Source organism: Pristis pectinata, chromosome 3, assembly GCF_009764475.1.
Source record: "Pristis pectinata isolate sPriPec2 chromosome 3, sPriPec2.1.pri, whole genome shotgun sequence".
Taxonomy (NCBI): Eukaryota; Metazoa; Chordata; class Chondrichthyes; order Rhinopristiformes; family Pristidae; genus Pristis; species Pristis pectinata.
This window is the reverse complement of record NC_067407.1, coordinates 10,741,052-10,762,338: the sequence shown is the minus strand read 5'-3', so window position 1 is coordinate 10,762,338 and position 21,287 is coordinate 10,741,052. Positions and strand designations below refer to the sequence as shown.

The 21,287-nt window shown below is 41.7% G+C and overlaps 1 protein-coding gene across 1 annotated transcript in view; it reads right to left on the bottom strand.

Moving 5' to 3' along the window:
- The window catches only part of LOC127568939 (calcium-activated chloride channel regulator 1-like), a 43,486-nt gene that overhangs the window by 6,732 nt on the left and 15,467 nt on the right, over positions 1-21,287 (bottom strand). Inside the window, exons 6-13 of the mRNA XM_052013205.1 lie at positions 15,554-15,662; positions 13,390-13,555; positions 12,847-13,068; positions 12,255-12,479; positions 12,000-12,177; positions 11,426-11,532; positions 10,353-10,574; positions 5,963-6,224 (exon numbers count right to left, since the gene is read on the bottom strand). Coding sequence (XP_051869165.1) covers positions 5,963-6,224; positions 10,353-10,574; positions 11,426-11,532; positions 12,000-12,177; positions 12,255-12,479; positions 12,847-13,068; positions 13,390-13,555; positions 15,554-15,662 — 1,491 coding nt within the window. The remainder of the gene's footprint in view (positions 1-5,962; positions 6,225-10,352; positions 10,575-11,425; positions 11,533-11,999; positions 12,178-12,254; positions 12,480-12,846; positions 13,069-13,389; positions 13,556-15,553; positions 15,663-21,287) is intronic.

Here is a 21,287-nt window from a genome sequence, read left to right as displayed (position 1 = left end):
CGAGTTTTAGACTCCCCTCCCCTGGAGAAAAGATCGTTACCGTCCACCTTATCTATGCTTCTCATAATCTTAAACACTTCTATAAGGTTGCCCCTCATTCTCCAACTTCCCTTAATCCTTCATTTGTTCATTTTTTTCAGGATCTGCTCATCATACCGGTGCCCAAGAAGAGCAGGGTGAGCTGCCTCAACTATCGCCTGGTAGCACTCACATCTACTGTGATGAAGTGCTGTGAGAGGTTGGTTATGGCTAGAATTAACTCCTGCCTGAACAAGGACCTGGACCCGCTGTAATTGGCCTACCACCACAACAGGTCTACAGTGGATGTAATCTCACTGGCTCTCCACTCGGCTTTGGAGCACCTAGACAACAGCAAAACATACATCAGGCTGCTGTTTATCGATTACAGCTCAGTGTTCAACACCATCATCCCCTCAGTACTAATCAACAAGCTTCAAAACCTGGACCTCTGTAGATCCCTCTGCAAATGGATCCTTGACTTCCTTATCGGGAGACCACAGTCAGCGTGGATCGGTAATAACATCTCCTCCTCGCTGACAGTTAACACAGGTGCACCTCAAGGAGGTGTGTTTAGCTCACTGCTCTACTCTCTCTACACTCGTGACTGTGTGGCTAAGCACAGCTCAAGCACCATCTATAAATTCGCCAATGACACCACTGTTGTTGGTAGAATCTCAGATATCAGTGAGAAGGCATATAAGGGCACTCAGCATCAGCAAGACCAAGGAATTGATTGTGGACTTCAGGAAGGGGATATTTGGAGAACACACACCAGCCCTCATTGAGGGGTCAGCGATGGAAAGGGTGAGCAGCTTCAAGTTCCTGGGCATCAACATCTAGGAAGAACAATCCTGGGCCCAACACATTGATGCAATCATGAAGAAGGCGTGCCAGTGGCTCTACTTCATTAGAAATTTGAGGAGATTTGGTATGGCACCAAAGACTCTTGCAAATTTCTCCAGATGTATGGTGGAGAGCATTCTGACTGGTTGCATCACAGCCTGTTATGGAGGCTCCAATGTACAAGATCGAAAGAGGCTGCATAGGGTTGTAGGTTCAGCCAGCTCCATCACAAGCACAACCCTCCCCACCAATGAGGACATCTTCAAGAGATGGTGCCTCAAGAAGGCGACATCCATCACTAAGGAGCCTCACCATCTTCTCGTTACCACCATTGGGAGGAGGTACAGGAGCCTGAAGACCTACACTCAACTTCTTCCCCTCTGCCATTGTATTTCTGAATGGCTCATGAACCCGTGAACACCTCTTCATTCTTTCTTTTTTTGCACTATTTATTTATTTTTGTAATTTATAGTAATTTTTATGTTTGCACTGTACTGCTGCTGCAAAACAACACATTTCACGACCTATGTCAGTGATAATAAACCTGATTCTGATTTACTACTAATGCTAACATTTAACTTGCATTTCAGAGTCACTACATTGATGGGTCAGAACAGGTAAGGCTGACCTGCTCTGAAGAATATTAGTGAACTAAAGAAATTTGGTTTGTCCCCTTTGACTCTCACCAACTTTTACCGATGCACCATAGAAAGCATCCTATCTGGATGTATCACGGCTTGGTACGGCAACTGCTCTGCCCAGGACCGCAAGAAGCTGCACACAGCCCAGCGTATCACAGACACCAGCCTCCCTTCCTTGGAGTCTGTCTTTACCTCTCGTTGTCTTTGTGAAGCAGCCAGCATAAGCAAAGACCCCACCCACCCGGGACATTCTCTCTTCTCTCCTCTTCCATCGGGTAGAAGATACAGGAGGCTGAGGGCACGTACCACCAGACTTAAGGACAGCTTCTACCCCACTGTGATAAGACTATTGGACGGTTTCCTTATACAATGAGAGGGACTATGACCTCACGATCTACCTTGTTGTGACCTTGCATCTTATTGCACTGCACTTTCTCTGTAGCTGTGACACTTTACTCTGTACCGTTATTGTTTTTACCTGTACTACATCAATGCACTCTGTACTGACTCAATGTGACTGCACTGTGTAATGAATTGACCTGTACGCTCGGTTTGTAAGACAAGTTTTTCACTGTACCTTGGTACGTGACAAGAATAAACCAATACCAATAGATGGATCATGGATTTCTAAACAAATAAACCCAGTATTTGTGGTCACCCTCTGTGACTTTTTATTAAATTCCATATTATTAACTGAATATAAGTTGAACAGTGGTGCCACATGTTGAGATTTGAAGGTGTCTCTCTAGATTACTACTCTGGTAATTTAACTTCTGCACCACCACTGTATCCATGAGGAGCTGGAGTAGCAGGGAGATACCAGAAGACAATTCAACAAGTTGGAATCTGTAATTTAAACCAAACTGAACTGAGTAATGTTTGATCTAAAGTTGTTATGCTTTCAAACTGCACAGTGACTATATCTCAGCTGTATTTAAAGGGTCAATGTAGAGATGAACATTGGAGGTCGTCATGATGGGAGGCGCATTCAGAGCAAGAGCGAGGCCTGGATTCTATGATGTGTCATTGGAATTACTGCTGAGTGAATTCAGGAGAAGAAGAGAATGCGTTGCCCCAGCAATGGGAGGAAGAAACCTGCGTCTCCCACTGGGAAGGTGAGGATTGAAGCTGTGGAGGAGGTAAGCAGCAGAAGCACTGTGCAGGCGGAAGTTTGAATTTACTGAATATAATTACCTTTATAACTCTTACTTCTATGCAGTGTGATGCATTTGCCTTATAATCACCTGACTGAATGGAGAGCGTTCTACGACCAAATGTTGAGAAGACTTGAGCAAGGCAATTGACAAGATTGTGACTTTGAATTCACTGACTTCATCCCATGAAGAAAAGTGAATGCACTGATGGTTTCCTCCAAATCCCGTGCTTTACGCCCATTCATTACATCTTGCCAAATGTCCTCCATCACATCCCCCTTCATACCCACCTGATTTTCAACAACACCCATCTTTCACTTTCCAGATACACCCCCAGTTATCTGTCCACCACTGCCAGTAACCCTTAGCTTTATGCAATGTGATGCATTTCCCTTTTAATCACCTGATTGAATGGAGAGCATTCTATGACCAAATATTGAGAAGACCCGAGTATGGCGATTGTCAAGGTTGTGACTTTGCCATGGGTAAGTAATATACATTTCTTCTGTCCTCAAGGCACTTCATGTGTTGAGAAGTGTCACAAGACGTGCATGAAGACAATTCTTCACTGGAACTCTCTCTTCCATGGGCACTGTTACAAGATGCACGGGCATATACTGGAACTGATCCATGCACCCTGGTGGGACTATTCAAAGAGTCAGATTCTTGCCTGCTGCATCACGAGCCAGGAGGGAAAAAAAAGTAAATGTTAGAAGCAGGGAGAGGTGGAGAGCACATCAAGGCAGGGAACAGGGATGTGGGATCCACGGAGATTTGGTAGATTGGATTCAAAACTGGCATGGTCATGGAAGACAGAGGGTAGTGGTGGAGGGTTGTTATTCTAACTTTAGGTCTGTGACCAGTGGTGTTCCACAGGGATCAATGCTGGGACTTCTGTTGTTTATGATACATATATAAATGATTTAGACAAAAATATAGGTAGGCTGATTAGTAAGTTTACCAATGACGCAAAAATTGGCAGAGTTGTGGATTGTGAAGAAGATTGTCAAAGGATATAGCAGAATATAGTTCAGTTGGAAATACAGTATGCTCAGTAAACAAAGTTTAATCTGGATAAGTATGAGGTGTTGCTTTTTGGGAGTTCAGATGTAAGAGGTAAGTATACAGTAAATGGCAGGGCCTTAATGAGCATTGATATACAGAGGGATTTGGGGTGCAAGTCCATAACTTCCTGAAAGTGGCAACACAAGAAGATAGGGTGGTAAAGAAGGCATACGGCAAGCTTGCCTTCATCAGTTGGGGCATTGTGGATAAAGTTGTGGAAGTCATGTTGCAGCAGTATAAAACTTTGGTAAGGCCACATTTGGAGTACTGTATGCATTTCTGGTCACCACGTTACAGAAAGGATGTGGAGGTTTTAGAGCAGGTGCAGAAGAGGTTCACCTGGATGGTATTGGTATTGGTTTATTATTGTCACATTTACCAAGATACAGTAAAAAGCTTTTGTTTTGCGTGCCACCTAGGCATGTTGCCTGGATTAGAGATTATTAGCTATAAGAAGAGGTTGGACAAACTTGAATTGCTTTTTCTGGAGTGTCAGAGGCTGAGGGGTGACCTGATAGAAGTTTATAAAATTATGAGAAGTATAAACAGGGTAGATAATCAGTGTCTTTGTACCAGCATGTATATGTTAAATACAAGATGGCAAAGCTTTAAAATGGGGGGGGGGGGCAAAGTTTAAAGGAGGTTTATGAGGTCATTTTTTCACACAGAGAGTGGTGGGTGCCTGGAGCATGCTGCCAGGGGAGGTGGTGGAAGCAGGAATGATAGAAGGCATTTAAGAGGCTTTTAGACAGACACATGGACAGGCAGGGAATGGAGTGATATGGATCATGAGCAGGCAGACAGAATTAGTTTAATTTGCCATCATGGTCGGCATACATGTCATGGGATGAAGGTCCTGTTCCTGTACTGTACTATTCTATGTTCTATGATGTTCTACTCAGCTGTATAGGTGGGCAGGGTGGGGAGAGGTCCCAGTGCAAGGAGAAGACCTCCTGGTTTAATTTCTTACATTTTAAACCGGGTGAACCTTCATCTATTGGGGCATCCTGGGCAGCCCAGGCATCAGTGTAAGGAACTGGAATGGCAGTGGGTGGCCTACCTTCAATCTCTTTCTCCTGCTCCTTCTCCTCTATGCTCACATTAATATAGGATGGGCAATTATGATTGGCAAATGTTAGTGCATTTGTGGTAGAAAACATAAAGAGGCCGCATATTTCTGGGAAAAGGGTAGAATTTAATTTTTGGTAACCTTTGTTTCATTTCAACTTTTCAGTATCTGCAGCCTTTTGAGAACGGTAAACTAATTAGGATATGGAATACAGAGGTTACACATGGTCCTTGTTTGCAGCGAATTGCTTGATGCCGGTGATGAGTGTGTGTGCAAGTCTAACGGTGGCATATCTACAGATGTGTACAAGTTGGCTCCAAAAAGAGAAAATACTAAGTACAAATTGAGGCAGTTAGTCAGAGTGGCAAGTGATGGCCTGCAAATGGTACACAGAGATGGGTTTTGGGACCATGATTTGAGCATATACTGTACTTACTACTTGGGGAAGCTGTGAAACAATCAATAAAATTGTAGTTTGGGAAAATATAATTGGCAAATAAATCTCAATAATTGAGTGTGCATCAGGTTGTAAGCTTAAGGAGACCATGTACACCTGGGAGAATAAATAATAGAAATTAATTTTTCAGGGACATTTAAAATAAAGCGCTGTTGTTCGTCCCTCCTCATATTTGGTTCCATTGACTTCAATGGCCAGGAGGTGGGGGTTTGTGGAGGTTATGGGATAAACGTGGAATGCCTTCCCACTCCAAGAACACAGAAGAGAAGTTGGTCCCACTGACTCTGGAGCTTTCTTCAAAAATCTTTTCCCGTCGTATTTACAGAGAATCTGATACCCAGGTGAGCCCCACTTCCACTGGTTGTCAGGGAGATAAGCCTGGTCAGAGTAGATGCAGTTCCACTGATATTACACCAGTTCTTGACAGAGCTGAAACTGAGGGATTCCAAATGTATGTGAAGTCACCGTCCCTCAGTCTGACCCAAAGTTGATGGTTTGATGGAGTCAGGGGAAAATTCTAGCCTCAGGAGACCAACTTACTGGCTTGGCAATCAAAATGCTAAGAGCTTATAAACCCAACTCATGTCATTAATCCCTTCATTATGATCTTTCATATAATTTTGGAAAGGAAGCTAAATTTTAATATATCTGCATTTTTGGTATGCATAATAGAATTACACTTTCTTATTCACAGACATCTAATGAGTCCTACCTAAGCCATCATCAGAAAGCTTCAGTGTAACTGGTACGTTATTGGGACGTTCAATAATGGCTGTCACATTTGCGTTTAGGACAGGTAGAAATCCATGACTGACTTCCACGTAGGAAATCATTGGGCTGGTGGAATCCTTTCTGCTGATGTACCCGTTAACTTTGATTGGTGGAACCTGTGCATCTGCTGCTCGGGATGTTACGATGATTGTTATAACCTGTTTGCCTCCTGGGTTCTGAATGGTGTAGATCCAAGATCCAGGCTAGGAAACAAAGAGTCAGAGTTATATTGAGCTTCCTCAATGACTTGTTCCAAATAGTCCAGCAGAGCCCACATGTTATTCTTTGTCTGTGCTAGCTGAACTAATCTCAGGCAAGACTCCAAAATTAACTTCATTGACATTTGCTGGGCTTGGAGGGAATGGCCAGGACACTTCCTCCTGACTGCCATCCAGGCAACATCACTGGAAGTGTTTCACTGTGAAATCAGGTGAACTCACGAATACTCCTTATGGCTGAAGACCCATTAGAATGGAATGAATGTAGCCTTGGCCATGGCTAACCCTCAAGGCACTATCACTCAAAACTCATAACCTTTGCAGTATGAAAAAGGACCCATATGTCAAAAGATAAGCTAGCTTGTTTTTATCAACATATAAATCCTATATGTGACAGATGTAAATCGAATGTGGCTTCTTTGACACATATGTTTTGGTCTTGTCCTCTTTTGGAAAAATATTGGAAAGAAATTTTTAACATTATTTCAAATGTATTGAAGATTGATTTACAACCTCATCCTATCACTGCAATTTTTGGTTTACCAAGGATAGAATCTGGCCATCTATCTGCCTCCGCTAACCGTATGATTGCCTTTGTTACATTAATGACCAAACGATCCACTTTGCTTAAATGGAAGGATCCAATACCCCCTACTACTTTTCAATGGTTCTCTCAAACTATATCATGTTTAAACTTGGAAAAAATTAGGAGTGGTACTGTTGATCCTTCACTTAAATTTGAGGAAGTTTGGAGTCCATTTATTCAATATTTTCACATGATATAGATCCCCTTAAAATGACCTTTCAATTTAGAGGAACGGAGTTGACAACATAATATTGCTCTGTTTCTATTGAGAAATTTTAGTCCAGTTTTTTTTCTGTTTGTTTTTTCTTTATTTTTTTTTCTTTAGCTTCGTTTGCTTTGATATATTGTTTATAATTTTTCTTATTGTTTCAGGGTTTTTTTCTTTATATTTTATAATAAATCTTTTTCTTTTATATTATATTCATTCACTAACAGATCGTTGGATCTACAAATTTTTTTTTGCACTTTATTGTTCTTTATGATTATCCATGTCATGATTGTTCTTCTGATCTCTTTGTATTACATGTATAAACATTGACATATTAATCTGTATTAATTTGAAAACTAATAAAAAGATTGAAAAAGAAAGAAAGAAAAAGGCAAGAAAAGAAACCATTTGCATCACTTTCTTTATCCATTTACAGGATCTAGGCATCACTGGCAAGGTCGGCATTTATTTCCCATCCCTGACTGCTGTTGAGAAGGTGGTAATGAGCAGTTTTCTTAAACAGTTGCAGTGTTGGAGATCCTCCGACAATATTGGAATTGGTTTATTATTGTCACTTGTACCGAGGTACAGTGAAAGACTTGTCTTGCAGTCCGATCGTACAGGTCAATTCATTACACAGTGCATTGAGGTGGTACAGAGTAAAACAATACAGGATGCAGAGTAAAGTGTCACAGCTACAGAGAAAGTGCAGTGCAGGTAGACAATAAGATGCAAGGTCATAACAAGGTAGATTGTGAGGTCCATCCTTATCATACTAGGGGACCATTCAATTGTATTATAACAACTGAATAGAAGCTGTCCTTGAGCCTGGTTGTACATGCTTTCAGGCCTTTGGATCTTCTGTCCAATGGGAGAGGGGAGAAGAGAGAATGTCTGGGGTGGGTGGGGTCTTTGATTATGCTGGCTGCTTTACCAAGGCAGCAAGAGGCAGTGAGGCAGCTTTACTGAACAGCATGCTAGGTAGAGAGTGCCAGGATCTAGACCCAATGCCAAGGAAGGAATAGTAAGGTATTTCCAAGTCGGGATAATGCGTGACTTGGAAGGGAAGTTGCCCTGGTGATTATTATTAATGTAACCAGAAAATGCTGGAAACATTCAACAGATCAAGTTCCATCTGTGGAAAGATGGAGTTAAAATTTCAGGCCCTTCATTAGAAGTGTTTTGTCCATCTTGGTGATAGAGTTTGCTGGTTTCGGGGGCAAGTGTTACCTGTATAACCTTGGCAAGTAACTGAAGTGCATTTTGTAAATGGACCGTTATGCACCAGTAGTGAAGGGGGTGAATACTGCAGTAAGAAAATCAATATTGAAGGGCTCAAAGGATTCTCAAGCAACAGGAGCTGCATTGTTCCTTGTTTAGCCTGATGTACACCTGTCTCTTGACTTTATCCACCAGAAAACACAGAGGCTGGTTTGATGAGAATAGCCAGGAGACCCAGCATCTAGTTAATTGCAAAGGCACTGTATTCTTGGTTTGGGAATGCCATCATTTCTCAAGGAGAAAAGAAAACAGATCATAGATATTGAGGGGCAAAGTCCAACAAAAAACGTGTAACCTAAATAACCGTTGATAGATTTAAAGAGCACAGGGATTCAGCAATGATGTGCATGTTCAGCGCTGTTAAGACCATGCACAGTCCAGTCACTGCTGATCCAATCTGTTATGAACCAAGAATGGAAAAGCTTATTGCAGACAGAGAGGCAGTCAGCGCCCTCTGGAGGAAGAACTTCAAAGATCTGCTCAATCAAGACTCGGTTTTTTGACATGTCTCCTCAACTCTATTCTAAAGCACACGAACCACTGCAGTCTCAGTGTTACTCCACTTGAAAAAAAGGTTGAAAATATCTGTGCAATAGCTGAAAAGCATCAAAGCTTTTCTCGGTAACTGTAACACCTTATTGTGCATTCTGTTATTGTTTCAACCTTGTACTGCCTCAATTACTGTGTAATGATCTGTATTGATGGATGCAAGACAAGCTTTTCACTGTACGTCAGTATATATGACAATAATAAATCAATTCACCTATTTGAATTTATTTACCAAAGCCAAACCTGCTCCTCTCACTATGTTGTCTAGGTCATTCTCATCCATTCTCTATTCAGATACTGGCTGTCTCCCTTCTTCACAGCAGACTTTGTGTTTTTGAACATTTGAGTGTACAATGCACCTCCTGACCCCCAGGGACCATAAGATGTGCCAGAGAAGTATTTCTGGTGTGAATGAACAAGTCCATTTCCCTCATCTGCCTCATGCCATAGGATCTCAAATGTGGGGTAGGGCAGCACGATGGCAGAGCGAACACAGTTGTTGCTTCACAGCTCCAGCAACCTGGTTCAGTCCTGAGAAATGTAACATCCTCACTGCCTCATGGAGCTAATAAACTCAAAATGGAGAAGCAGTATTCAGGAAGAACTCATCGAATCTCTATGATGCAAGCACAGTGAAGTGGAAACAACAAAAGGAGCACTCAACATCCCAAACCAGCCATTCAAATACTCGCTGGCCCAGCTGTGGCAGATCTGTAGGTCCTGCAGAGAAATATTCAGCCAACTCAGAAAACACAGCTCTAGACTGGGAACAAGTCATCCTCAGTCCCAGAGAAGTGCCTCAGAAAGAGGGGAATGTTTAGGATGGTGGCTTGGATACCAATAGAGTTGGCTGTTTTGTCCTAGATGGTGTGCAGCTTCCTGAGCATTGTTGGAGCTGCATTCATCCAAGTGAGTATGGAGGATTCCATCTCTCTCCTGACCTGTACCTTGCAGATGGTGGAAAGGCTCTGGGGGTCAGGAGGTGCATTGTGTGCTCAGCTGTTCAAAAACACAAAGTCTGCTGTGTCGAAGTTTGTTGTTATTTCTCGAACCAACCAGCAAAACCCTAATCACTACAGTTTAGCAACACCATGATCTCTTTGCACTAAAATGGACTTCTTTTTTTGTTCTAATTGTGTTCTTTCTTGTAAAATTGTGTATAATTTATGTTTAATTTATGTTTTTCTTGTGAATGTTGCTTATATGATGCTATGTGCCTGTGATGCTGCGGCAAGTAAGTTTTTTGTTGCACCTGTGCACACATGTACTTGTGCAGATGGCAATAAACTCGACTTGACTTGAGAATGGAGACATATCTGCATAGAGAATGGATAAGAATGACTTAGACAATATAGCCAGAGAAAAATGTTTGACTTTGGACAACAGGATGTAAAACAGGGAAAACTGAAGCAAAACCAAAAATACTCATCAGGTCAAACAGCACCTATGTTAATGTTTCAGCCATTATAGCAAATATTTTGATCCATACCTTTGCAGTGCCTTTAATCTTAAGACGGGCTGATCGTGCATTTTGATCTATCTTAAAATCAGCGTTATTGTAAATCTTTCCACTGGGGTCACGTACAAACATAATTGGATTCTGTGTCTCCCAATTCACCACAAAAAAGGTGTCATTCCCAATAGTCTTATCGATAACAACTGTGCCATTCAACCAACCGTTGGTCTCAATGCTTGTTCCTGAACTTTCAAGCTGGGACCAAACAAACAGAATTATTACTTTGCTGTAATGCAATTAGTAAATGAAAGTACATAGATCTCTGAAAGGTAATCTCCCAGCTAAGTCACTGAATGAACTTCAACTGATTGTAGCTGAGTTGCAGGCAAAATAACAAAAAATAAAAGGATGGTACGCTGACTCACAGCACCAACATCCAGGGTTCGATCCTGACCTCAGGTGCTGTCTGTGTGGAGTTTGCACACTCTCCCAGTGGCCACATATGTGCTGCCGCATCCCAAAGATACATCGATAGATTTGTTTGGTACCTGATGGTAGTCCCCCCAGTGGTGGTAAGTGGAAAAAGAAACAAAGGGGAATTGATGGGCATGTGAGGGAATAAATCTTAGGGCTAGAGAGGAGGAGGGGAATGGGATGGATGAGATTGCTCTGATTTACAAGGCCTCATTCAGTGTTGAAATAAGATAACATTTAATGTTATTGATTGTGGTAATTTGTAAAAGTAATTTGGAGAAATAAGCTACATAAATATATGTTATACTTTTTAAGACATTATGCTTTTCAAAACACGTTCCCCTTGTGTGCCACAGTTAATTGTTCCAAACCAGGGTTATGGGTGGCTTGGTTTGTGGGCATTGCTGCAGAAATGAATCTAGAGTCTGGGGTTGAATGGGCAGTTGGAAGACCACAGGAACAGCAAATGGGTGGGTAAGGGACTCCAAGAGTAACTGAGATGGTGGTCAGAGACTCCAGGAGTGGCCGAGATGGACATCAGACATCATGGAAGCAACAGGCAATCTGGCCCCTTTGCAGTAATTTCTCCAATATGGCAGTTTAGGTAAGGCCTTACTGAAAGGTAATCAAACCTGAATGGACTGTTGGCTGCTGTCACCATCTCCTGATATTAATCCCGTGAAAGAATCAATTAATCCATTTGTGTCCAGGTTATCAGTTGCTGCAAACTGTAAGCCCCCTGCAGAACAAAAATAACACATGTTACAATCAAGTCAGCTAATATCCATGACACATACTAATTGAGAAGTCAGAATCAGAATCAGGTTTATTATCACAAACATATGTCATGAAATTTGTTGTTAGCACCAGAAATTGCACCCAATGTGACCAGATCTGTTCGACGAGGACTAAAATAGTTAAACCCATCAGTCCTGACTTTAACTTTGCACTCCTGACATAAGGAGATGGTAGATATGGAGTATAAAATGGCAAATGGATGCTACCCACTGTGTTGGCACTATCCACGATCTTGACAAGAAACTTTGGCCAATGTGTGCTCAGAATCCAGAATTATACTCATGAAGCGGAAGATGGTCGTTCAGTGCCTTCAGCCGACTCCAATGTTCGGGGGGGTTCATGGATAATCTATGCCCCAACACAATATCTTCGGCCATTTCCTTTGACCAGGTCTTTCAGTGCCAGTACCTGTCATGGTTGAGAGCTCTTCTAACTTTTCAGTTGCAGATGGTCCTAACGCGATGGTGTGGATTACAGCAGAACTTCTTTCCACTTCTGTGAAGCAACTGCTTATTCCAGGGTCCTCCCCATCTGTCAGTAAAATGATTTCATCGCCCTTTGTAGCACCGTCATCACCACGAAGTACCTACAACCATCAATTATCAACATGGGAAAAATGTAACACTTTAAATTAATAAAATTGGCCAAACTTTATAGGCTTACCTCAAAGCCAGACCGAACCCCTGCACAGATGCTCGTTCTCCCAACAGCTGATGTTGGTAACAGCTGTACAAGTTCTTCTCTCACTTTATCATCAGCAATCTCTTTTAACCGTGTTTTAATGCTTGCACTGCTGCTAAAAGTGACAATTCCGACATGTGATCCTGTTTCAACAATCTGCAGTATGAAGATCTCGGCTGCTTGTCGGAGTCTGACAATGCGATTCCCCTGTGTATCAGAAGAGCACAATTCAATGTCCAGCAAACCCCATTTATTTGATTTTCTTAAACTCTGTACTTTAAGAAAGATTTAAAAAAAATAAATGTAAATTTAGGTTAATCACGCAGCCTGCTTTGCTCTGGATGGTGCCGAGTTTCTCTTTCATTGTTGCTCGATCCACAGACACTCATGCAAGTAGAAAACCATTCATTGCATTCTGTACTCATGCTTTGTACATGGTGGAGAGGATTTTGTGGAGCCAGGAGGTGAGACAGTTCCATCAGAATACCCAGCCTTCGACCTGTTCTTGTTGAAAGTCACACAACAGTAGGGAATTTAGTCCAAGATTACAGCAGAATATCATAAAAGACCTTACCGATCCCATGCTTCCTGAGACGTCAAGGACTAAGCAAACAACACGGTTCTTAGCCTGCAGAAGTGTGAATGTTGGGATGACTGAACCAGTGTGGGATGAGGAAATGGTTCTGAAATCTTCCGACTCGCTGATCACATCCCAAGTGCTCCTGTAATCGCACATTCTGTTCTGCATGTTGGGCGCTTCAGGATTGTGAGTCTCGGAATCACAGAACTTATTCACCTGGAAATTTGTGGAAACAAAACTTGGGTTAAAGAGGCAAAAGCTGCTCAACAACACTGAATAAACTCTTGCTTAATATAAAAGTATTAAAATTCTTATTGAGGCTTGAATCTAAGATGTTCCAGGCAAAGTGGAGAGTGTCCTTAGACTCTCAGCATGTTCACAAGGGCCATCAATTACTTCAGTCCCAATGAACGAGCAAACTGCTCCATTTGTAACCAGCGTCCTCAGCCAACACAATCTGCACAAGCAATTGAGGAAAGCAGCTTCTAGGGGCAGATTATGACAGGAATTGTGACAGATCAAGCAGTTTCTACTTACATTTGGTAAACCCTGTAAGTACATTATTGAAGATGATGACAACTGATTTTTCTCTGGGAAAAATTTACATTCCTTGTTGGGTAATCCTGTGCTTTCATCAATGGTACATGGTGAACAGGAACTGCCCTTGCACTCAGCATTCTTTCCTCTTATGCTGAGTGAACATCTGAAAGTCAAAATAATAATTATAAAAGTGTACTTCTGTTTATTTCAGTACATTTGACAGTTTCATCAGAAAAGACAAGGAATGGCCAGTTTACAGGTTTTCTTGTTTCCAGCCTGTTCTTCCTTTATGGAGTGTTGCCTGGACTTCCCAGCCCACACTCATTCCACTCCAACGATATGACCACCTTTGTATTAGCTGGGATGCATTTCAGCACTTTGTTGGTGGCTGAACCACAAGAACACAAGAAAATAGGAGGAAAAGTAGGCCACTCAGACCCTTAAGCCCATTCTGCCATTCAGTTTGATCATGGCTGGTCTACCCCAGGCCTTATCTTCTCTTCTGTGCAAGTTCCCCACAGCTCTATATTCCCTGATCTTTCAATAATGTATCTACTTCCTCTTTAACTTACCTCAATGATCCATCTTCCACAAACCTCTGGGGTGGAGAATTCAAGAGATTAACTACACTCTGTAAAAGCCCAATTTTAAATGACCACATCATCCCAATTGTGTAATAATATTCTCTTGTTCGAGATTCTTCCAATGGAGAAACATCCCAACATCTACCATGTCATGCCCCCTGATGATCTTAGAACATAGAACATAGAACAGTACAGCACAGTACGGGTCCTTCGGCCCACAGTGTTGTGCCAACCTATATAAATCTACTCTACAATCAACTTAACCCTTCCCTTCTACACAGCCCATAACCCTCCATTTTTCTATGTGCATATCTAAGTCTTTTAAATGTCCCTATTGTATCAGCCTCTACCACCACCCCCAGAAGTGCATTTCAGGCACCCACCACTTTCTGTGTAAAAAACCTACCTCTGACATCCCCCCTAAACTTTCCTCCTCTAACCTTAAACTGATGTCCTCTGGTATTGGCCATTGCTGCCCTGGGGAAAAGGTGCTGGCTGTGCATTCTACCTATACACCTCCATCAAGTCACCTCTCATCCTGCGTCACTCCAAAGAGAAAAGCCCTAGCTCGCTCAACCATTCCTCATAAGACATGTTCTCTAATCCAGGCAGCATCCTGGTAAATCTCCTCTGCACTCTCTCTAAAGCTTCCACATCTTTCCTATAATGAGGTGATCAGAACTGAACACAATACTCCAAGTGTGGTCTAACCAGACTTCTATAGAGCTGCAACATCACCTTGCAGCTCTCAAACTCAATCCCCCCACTAATGAAGGCCAGCTTACCATACGCCTTCTTAACAACCCTATCAACCTGCACGGAAAGGGTGCATTTTTCATTATGATCTTATTATATTTTTATTATAATCTTGGATGTTTCATTATGATCACCCCTAATTCTTCTAAACTTCAAAGAATACAGATCTAATTTCTTTAGCTGCTTGTAACAGGACAACTCTCACATCCCAGGAAATAGCTTAGTGAATCTCTATCATACTGCCTCCAATACCAGTATATCTTTTCTTAAGTAAGGGGACTAAAACTGTGCACAGTACTCCAGGTATGACCTCACCAGTACCCTGTAACCTGTAACAATACTTCCCTATTTCTAAACCCCAACTCTCTTGCAATAATGGTCAATGTACCATTTGCCTTCCAAGTTATTTGCTGCACCAGCCTGCTAACATTTTGTGATTCACAATTAAGAAGACTTAGCTCCCTCTGTACTTCCCTCATCTGCAAACTTTCTCCAATTGGATAACAGTTTGCCTTTCAATTTCTCTTATCCAAGTGCATAACCTCACCCATTCCCACATTAAAAACTCCATTTGCTAAGTTATAGCCCACTTCCTTAGCCTATCGATATGCAGTTGTAGAGTACTAATATACTCTTCACAACGTGCCCATTTTCATGTCATTGGCAAACTTGGATATTTTACACGTAATCCCATCCTCCGGGACAGAAATATAAATAATTGAAAGTTGTGATAGAAATACAAGTCTTTTTCTTTCAGCTATGACAGTCTTGACTAGAGATCCCAAAAACCAAATGAAAGCATGCAATTAGATTTGTCGTACCTTGTTGCTTCCACTGTTCCACTTTCTGACATGTAAAATGGAACCAAATCATTATGTTCATTGAACACACCCCAGCGAAGATGGGCCCACTCATGGACAAATACCCTATCTGTTAAAATAATTTTTTTAAAATAGTGAATGCAGTATTTTCACACTCCTAGAGGTACAAATGCATCTGAGCATCGAGGTCAGGTACCTGACCAATCCGCACCTAACTTGTGTTGAACTTGTCCAAGAAGCAGCACATAGAAGCAAGAAGAAATGTACAATAAATGGTAGGTTGGTAAATGATGCATAATGGTGTTTGAAAAAATATTAAGTTATCTTTTTTATTATTACAGCACATAAAATGTATTGATTAGTACTACTTCCACATCTTGCTTAGCATTGTTCCTTAAAGGATTGAGTGTAATAAATCCAAGTGTTCTTCCTTTACAATGAATATAACTGTATGAAAGAACCCACCAGAGTTGACGAATGATTGTTTGAAATTTTGTTCAGTGCAAAGGTTGTCCTGGTTTAGGGGCATGTCCTTCCTGCATGCTATGGCTCAGTTGTACCTACGTCAGAAGTTTGCAGGTCCAATATAAAGACTCGGCCACAGAAATCTAGGCTGACACTCCAGTGCATAATTGAGGGATTGTTAGATGAGATTTACTTAAGAAATGGAAGTAAGAATATGTCATTCAGCTCTTGGCAGCACGGTAGTGTAGTGGTTAGCGTAACGCTATTACAGTGCCAGCAACCTGGGTTCAATTCCTGCCACTGTCTGTAAGGAGTTTGCATGTTCCCCCTGTGTCTGTGTGGGTTTCTTCTGGGTGCTCCGGTTTGCTCCCACAATCCAAAGGTGTATGGGTTAGGAAGTTGTGGGCGTGCTATGTTGACGCTGGAAACGTGGCGACACTTGCGGGCTGCCCCCAGCACACGCTACACAAAAGATGCATTTCACTGTGTCTTTCGATGTACATGTGACTAATAAAGATATCTTATTTTGTCTTATCTTATCTTGTGGCTGTCCCATTATGCAATAAAACCATGACTGAACCTCGGTGTCCTTCCAGCAACAACCTTTAGTTCTCTTGATATTTATAAATCTTTCAATCCCTGTCTTGAATTTATTGAATGACCGAGCCTCCACAATCCACTAAGGTAGAACATTTCAAAGATACACTACACTCTCTGGGTGACAAGAGTTCTTCTCAAGACTGTCCTGAATGACCAACCACTTATTTTGAGATGAGATGCTCCCGTCAGGGGTAACATCATCCTCATACATGCCCAGTCAAGATCTGTAAGATTTTTGTAGGTTTCAGTGAGATTCCTTCTCATTCTGCTAAACCCAAGAGAGATTGGGCCCAGTCTATTTAAACTCTCTGGATACAGCAAACCCACTTTCCCAGGAATCATTGTGACGAATCTTCACTGCACTCCCTCTTTCATTAGTATATCGTGAGGTAGGGAGAACTGACCAATGCACAACGTTCCAGCTTCAGTCTCACCAGGCCCCTGTGTCTCTACTCTTGCACTCAAATCCCCTTGTGATAAAAACCAACATGTTGTTTGCCTTCCCAAATGTTTGTTGCAGCTGTACGTTAACTTTCAATGATTTGTGTACAATGACACCGATGTTCCTCTGAACACCACTCTTCCACCAATCATTTTTTTCTACTTTCTGGAATGGAGGATGTCATGTTTCACCGCATTATATTTCCTTGGCCATCTCCTCACCCATTCATAACCTATCTCTATCTCCCTAGAGCTCCTCTGCATCCTCCTCACAATCCATGTTAACATCCAAGGTTGGTATCATCAACAAACCTCCGATATACTATACCTGGCCCCTTCATCCATATCATTGTTATAGTTTGTAAGCAGCTGGGGCCCAGCAAAGATGCCTGTGGGACCCCACTTGCTGCAGCTTCCAACTCTGCTTATTTCTACTGTTTCCTGTCCATTAACTTCCAAATCTACACTGGTACATTACCAGTACACTACCAGTAGTCAGTTCCCTGGCTGTGAGAAGTAACACAAGCTTGTTAGCCCTCTGCTCTAACTTTGGCAGCATCCATGACTTCTTCAGAGAACTTGGCTGCACCTCTTTTCTTGTATTTTTACTCTTCAAAGGAGTGTATTCATGGAAAATTATGAATTGTTCATTTAAATGTTGGCTGTTGCTTAACTATTGGCATATGCTTTAATCTAATTTCCCCATTTGCTCAGTCAAACACTCCCCATCCCTCCATAACTAAAGTCGAGTTTATTGTCATATGCACAAGTACATGTATGCACAGGTGCAATGAAAAACTTACTTGCAGCAGCATAACAGGCACATAGCATCATATAAGTAGCATTCACAAGAAAAACATAAATTAAACACAAATTATACACTATTTTTTACAAGAAAGAACACAATTAGAACAAAAACAAGTCCATTTTAGTGCGAAGTGATCAAAGTGGTCACAGAGTTGCTAAACTCCAGTGATTAGGGTTGTGTTGGTTGGTTCAAGGACCAAATGGTTGAAGGGAAGTAGCTGTTCTTGAAGCTGGTGGTGTAGGACTTTAGGCTTCTGTACCCCCAGCCCAATGGTGGCTGCAAAAAGATGGCATGGCCCAGATGGTGGGGATCTTTGACGATAAATGTTGCCTTCTTGAGGCAGCACCTCCTGTAGATACTATCAGTGGTGGGGAAGGATGAGCTCAGTATGTATTGGGCAGAGTATACTACACTCTACAGCTTCTTGCGTTCCTGTGCATTCGAGTTGCTGTACCAGACCGTGATGCAACCAGTCCGGACACTTTCAACAGTACATCTGTAGAAGTGTTCAGTGACATTCCGAACCTCCTTAACCTCCTAAGAATGTAAAGACGCTGGCACACTTTCCTTATGATTGCATCTACGTGCTGGCTTTGTTTAAATAAATTACTATAGTTTTGGATCTAACCACATTATTCTCAAATTTAATATGACTTTTTTTTAATTACTTTTCCTCACAGCTTTACCTACTATAATATTCTCAATTAACCCTTCCTCTTCACATACTAGATCAAAAATAGTCTGTTTCTTTACAGTCAATAAATTATTGCAGAAAACCAACTCAGGTGCTTTCTACGAATTCATTTCCTAAGGCACTTGGTTTGTCTAATCTACATAAAAATTAAAGACCCAGTGATTGCTGCTTTACCCATGGTACATGCTACTCGAATTTGCTGTCTTAAGCAGAGAATAAAAATCTTTATTTCTTGGACATCTTGTTGGAGGAATAAGGAATATTTGACCAAAGCAAGTGGGGAAATTAGATTCAGAGATGTGCAACTAGTGAAGCTTCCCCTTACTGTTAATTATACATTTGCTATTATGTGCCATAGCCTTCCTTTCTATTGTCTTTAAGTTATCATTTAGTTTCAGCACAATTATACCACTTCCCCAATTCCATTTCCCCTGTCATTTCTAATACTAAATACTTTGAAATATTTAATTTCCGAACTTGATCATCCTGTAACCACACCTGAGGAAGTGCCCCAGAATGTGCTTCACTGCATTTTAATTAAACATATTATGTGCACCTCTAATTCTTTAAAAACATTTTATAAATGTTGTAATCTTCAATTATGAGGTTTCCAGAACTTTGTGGCCTGGAGGTTGATTTGGAGGCCAGCCTTTAAAGGGACATCCAACAATTCTACCAGCACTTTACAGGGCACTAGAGAGTGATACTGCTTAAAGAATGGATGCTGTATTCCTGAGGAATGGAGGAATTGCTTTGAGGGTTCATTGGGACTTTGATAGAATGGAGAAGAACAGTTTCTGTGGGAAGCATATTCTTTTATACCCGGGATCACGGAGACTTTCTAGGGCTACAGACAGGTTCTCCGGAGAGTAGGCTATCAGGGAGGGTTCTGTAAGGCGTAATAGTTTGGATTAGAATTCAATACAGGCAGATCCCATTCTGGTTCCAATGGGCTGAGGGAAAAACCTTCTCTGCTTTATTGTGGAGTTCAGGCGACCTCCCTAAAGCACTTATTTTGAGATGAGATGCTCCCGTCAGGGGTAACATCATCCTCATACATGCCCAGTCAAGATCTGTAAGATTTTTGTAGGTTTCAGTGAGATTCCTTCTCATTCTGCTAAACCCAAGAGAGATTGGGCCCAGTCTATTTAAACTCTCTGGATACAGCAAACCCACTTTCCCAGGAATCATTGTGACGAATCTTCACTGCACTCCCTCTTTCATTAGTATATCGTGAGGTAGGGAGAACTGACCAATGCACAACGTTCCAGCTTCAGTCTCACCAGGCCCCTGTGTCTCTACTCTTGCACTCAAATCCCCTTGTGATAAAAACCAACATGTTGTTTGCCTTCCCAAATGTTTGTTGCAGCTGTACGTTAACTTTCAATGATTTGTGTACAATGACACCGATGTTCCTCTGAACACCACTCTTCCACCAATCATTTTTTTCTACTTTCTGGAATGGAGGATGTCATGTTTCACCGCATTATATTTCCTTGGCCATCTCCTCACCCATTCATAACCTATCTCTATCTCCCTAGAGCTCCTCTGCATCCTCCTCACAATCCATGTTAACATCCAAGGTTGGTATCATCAACAAACCTCCGATATACTATACCTGGCCCCTTCATCCATATCATTGTTATAGTTTGTAAGCAGCTGGGGCCCAGCAAAGATGCCTGTGGGACCCCACTTGCTGCAGCTTCCAACTCTGCTTATTTCTACTGTTTCCTGTCCATTAACTTCCAAATCTACACTGGTACATTACCAGTACACTACCAGTAGTCAGTTCCCTGGCTGTGAGAAGTAACACAAGCTTGTTAGCCCTCTGCTCTAACTTTGGCAGCATCCATGACTTCTTCAGAGAACTTGGCTGCACCTCTTTTCTTGTATTTTTACTCTTCAAAGGAGTGTATTCATGGAAAATTATGAATTGTTCATTTAAATGTTGGCTGTTGCTTAACTATTGGCATATGCTTTAATCTAATTTCCCCATTTGCTCAGTCAAACACTCCCCATCCCTCCATAACTAAAGTCGAGTTTATTGTCATATGCACAAGTACATGTATGCACAGGTGCAATGAAAAACTTACTTGCAGCAGCATAACAGGCACATAGCATCATATAAGTAGCATTCACAAGAAAAACATAAATTAAACACAAATTATACACTATTTTTTACAAGAAAGAACACAATTAGAACAAAAACAAGTCCATTTTAGTGCGAAGTGATCAAAGTGGTCACAGAGTTGCTAAACTCCAGTGATTAGGGTTGTGTTGGTTGGTTCAAGGACCAAATGGTTGAAGGGAAGTAGCTGTTCTTGAAGCTGGTGGTGTAGGACTTTAGGCTTCTGTACCCCCAGCCCAATGGTGGCTGCAAAAAGATGGCATGGCCCAGATGGTGGGGATCTTTGACGATAAATGTTGCCTTCTTGAGGCAGCACCTCCTGTAGATACTATCAGTGGTGGGGAAGGATGAGCTCAGTATGTATTGGGCAGAGTATACTACACTCTACAGCTTCTTGCGTTCCTGTGCATTCGAGTTGCTGTACCAGACCGTGATGCAACCAGTCCGGACACTTTCAACAGTACATCTGTAGAAGTGTTCAGTGACATTCCGAACCTCCTTAACCTCCTAAGAATGTAAAGACGCTGGCACACTTTCCTTATGATTGCATCTACGTGCTGGCTTTGTTTAAATAAATTACTATAGTTTTGGATCTAAC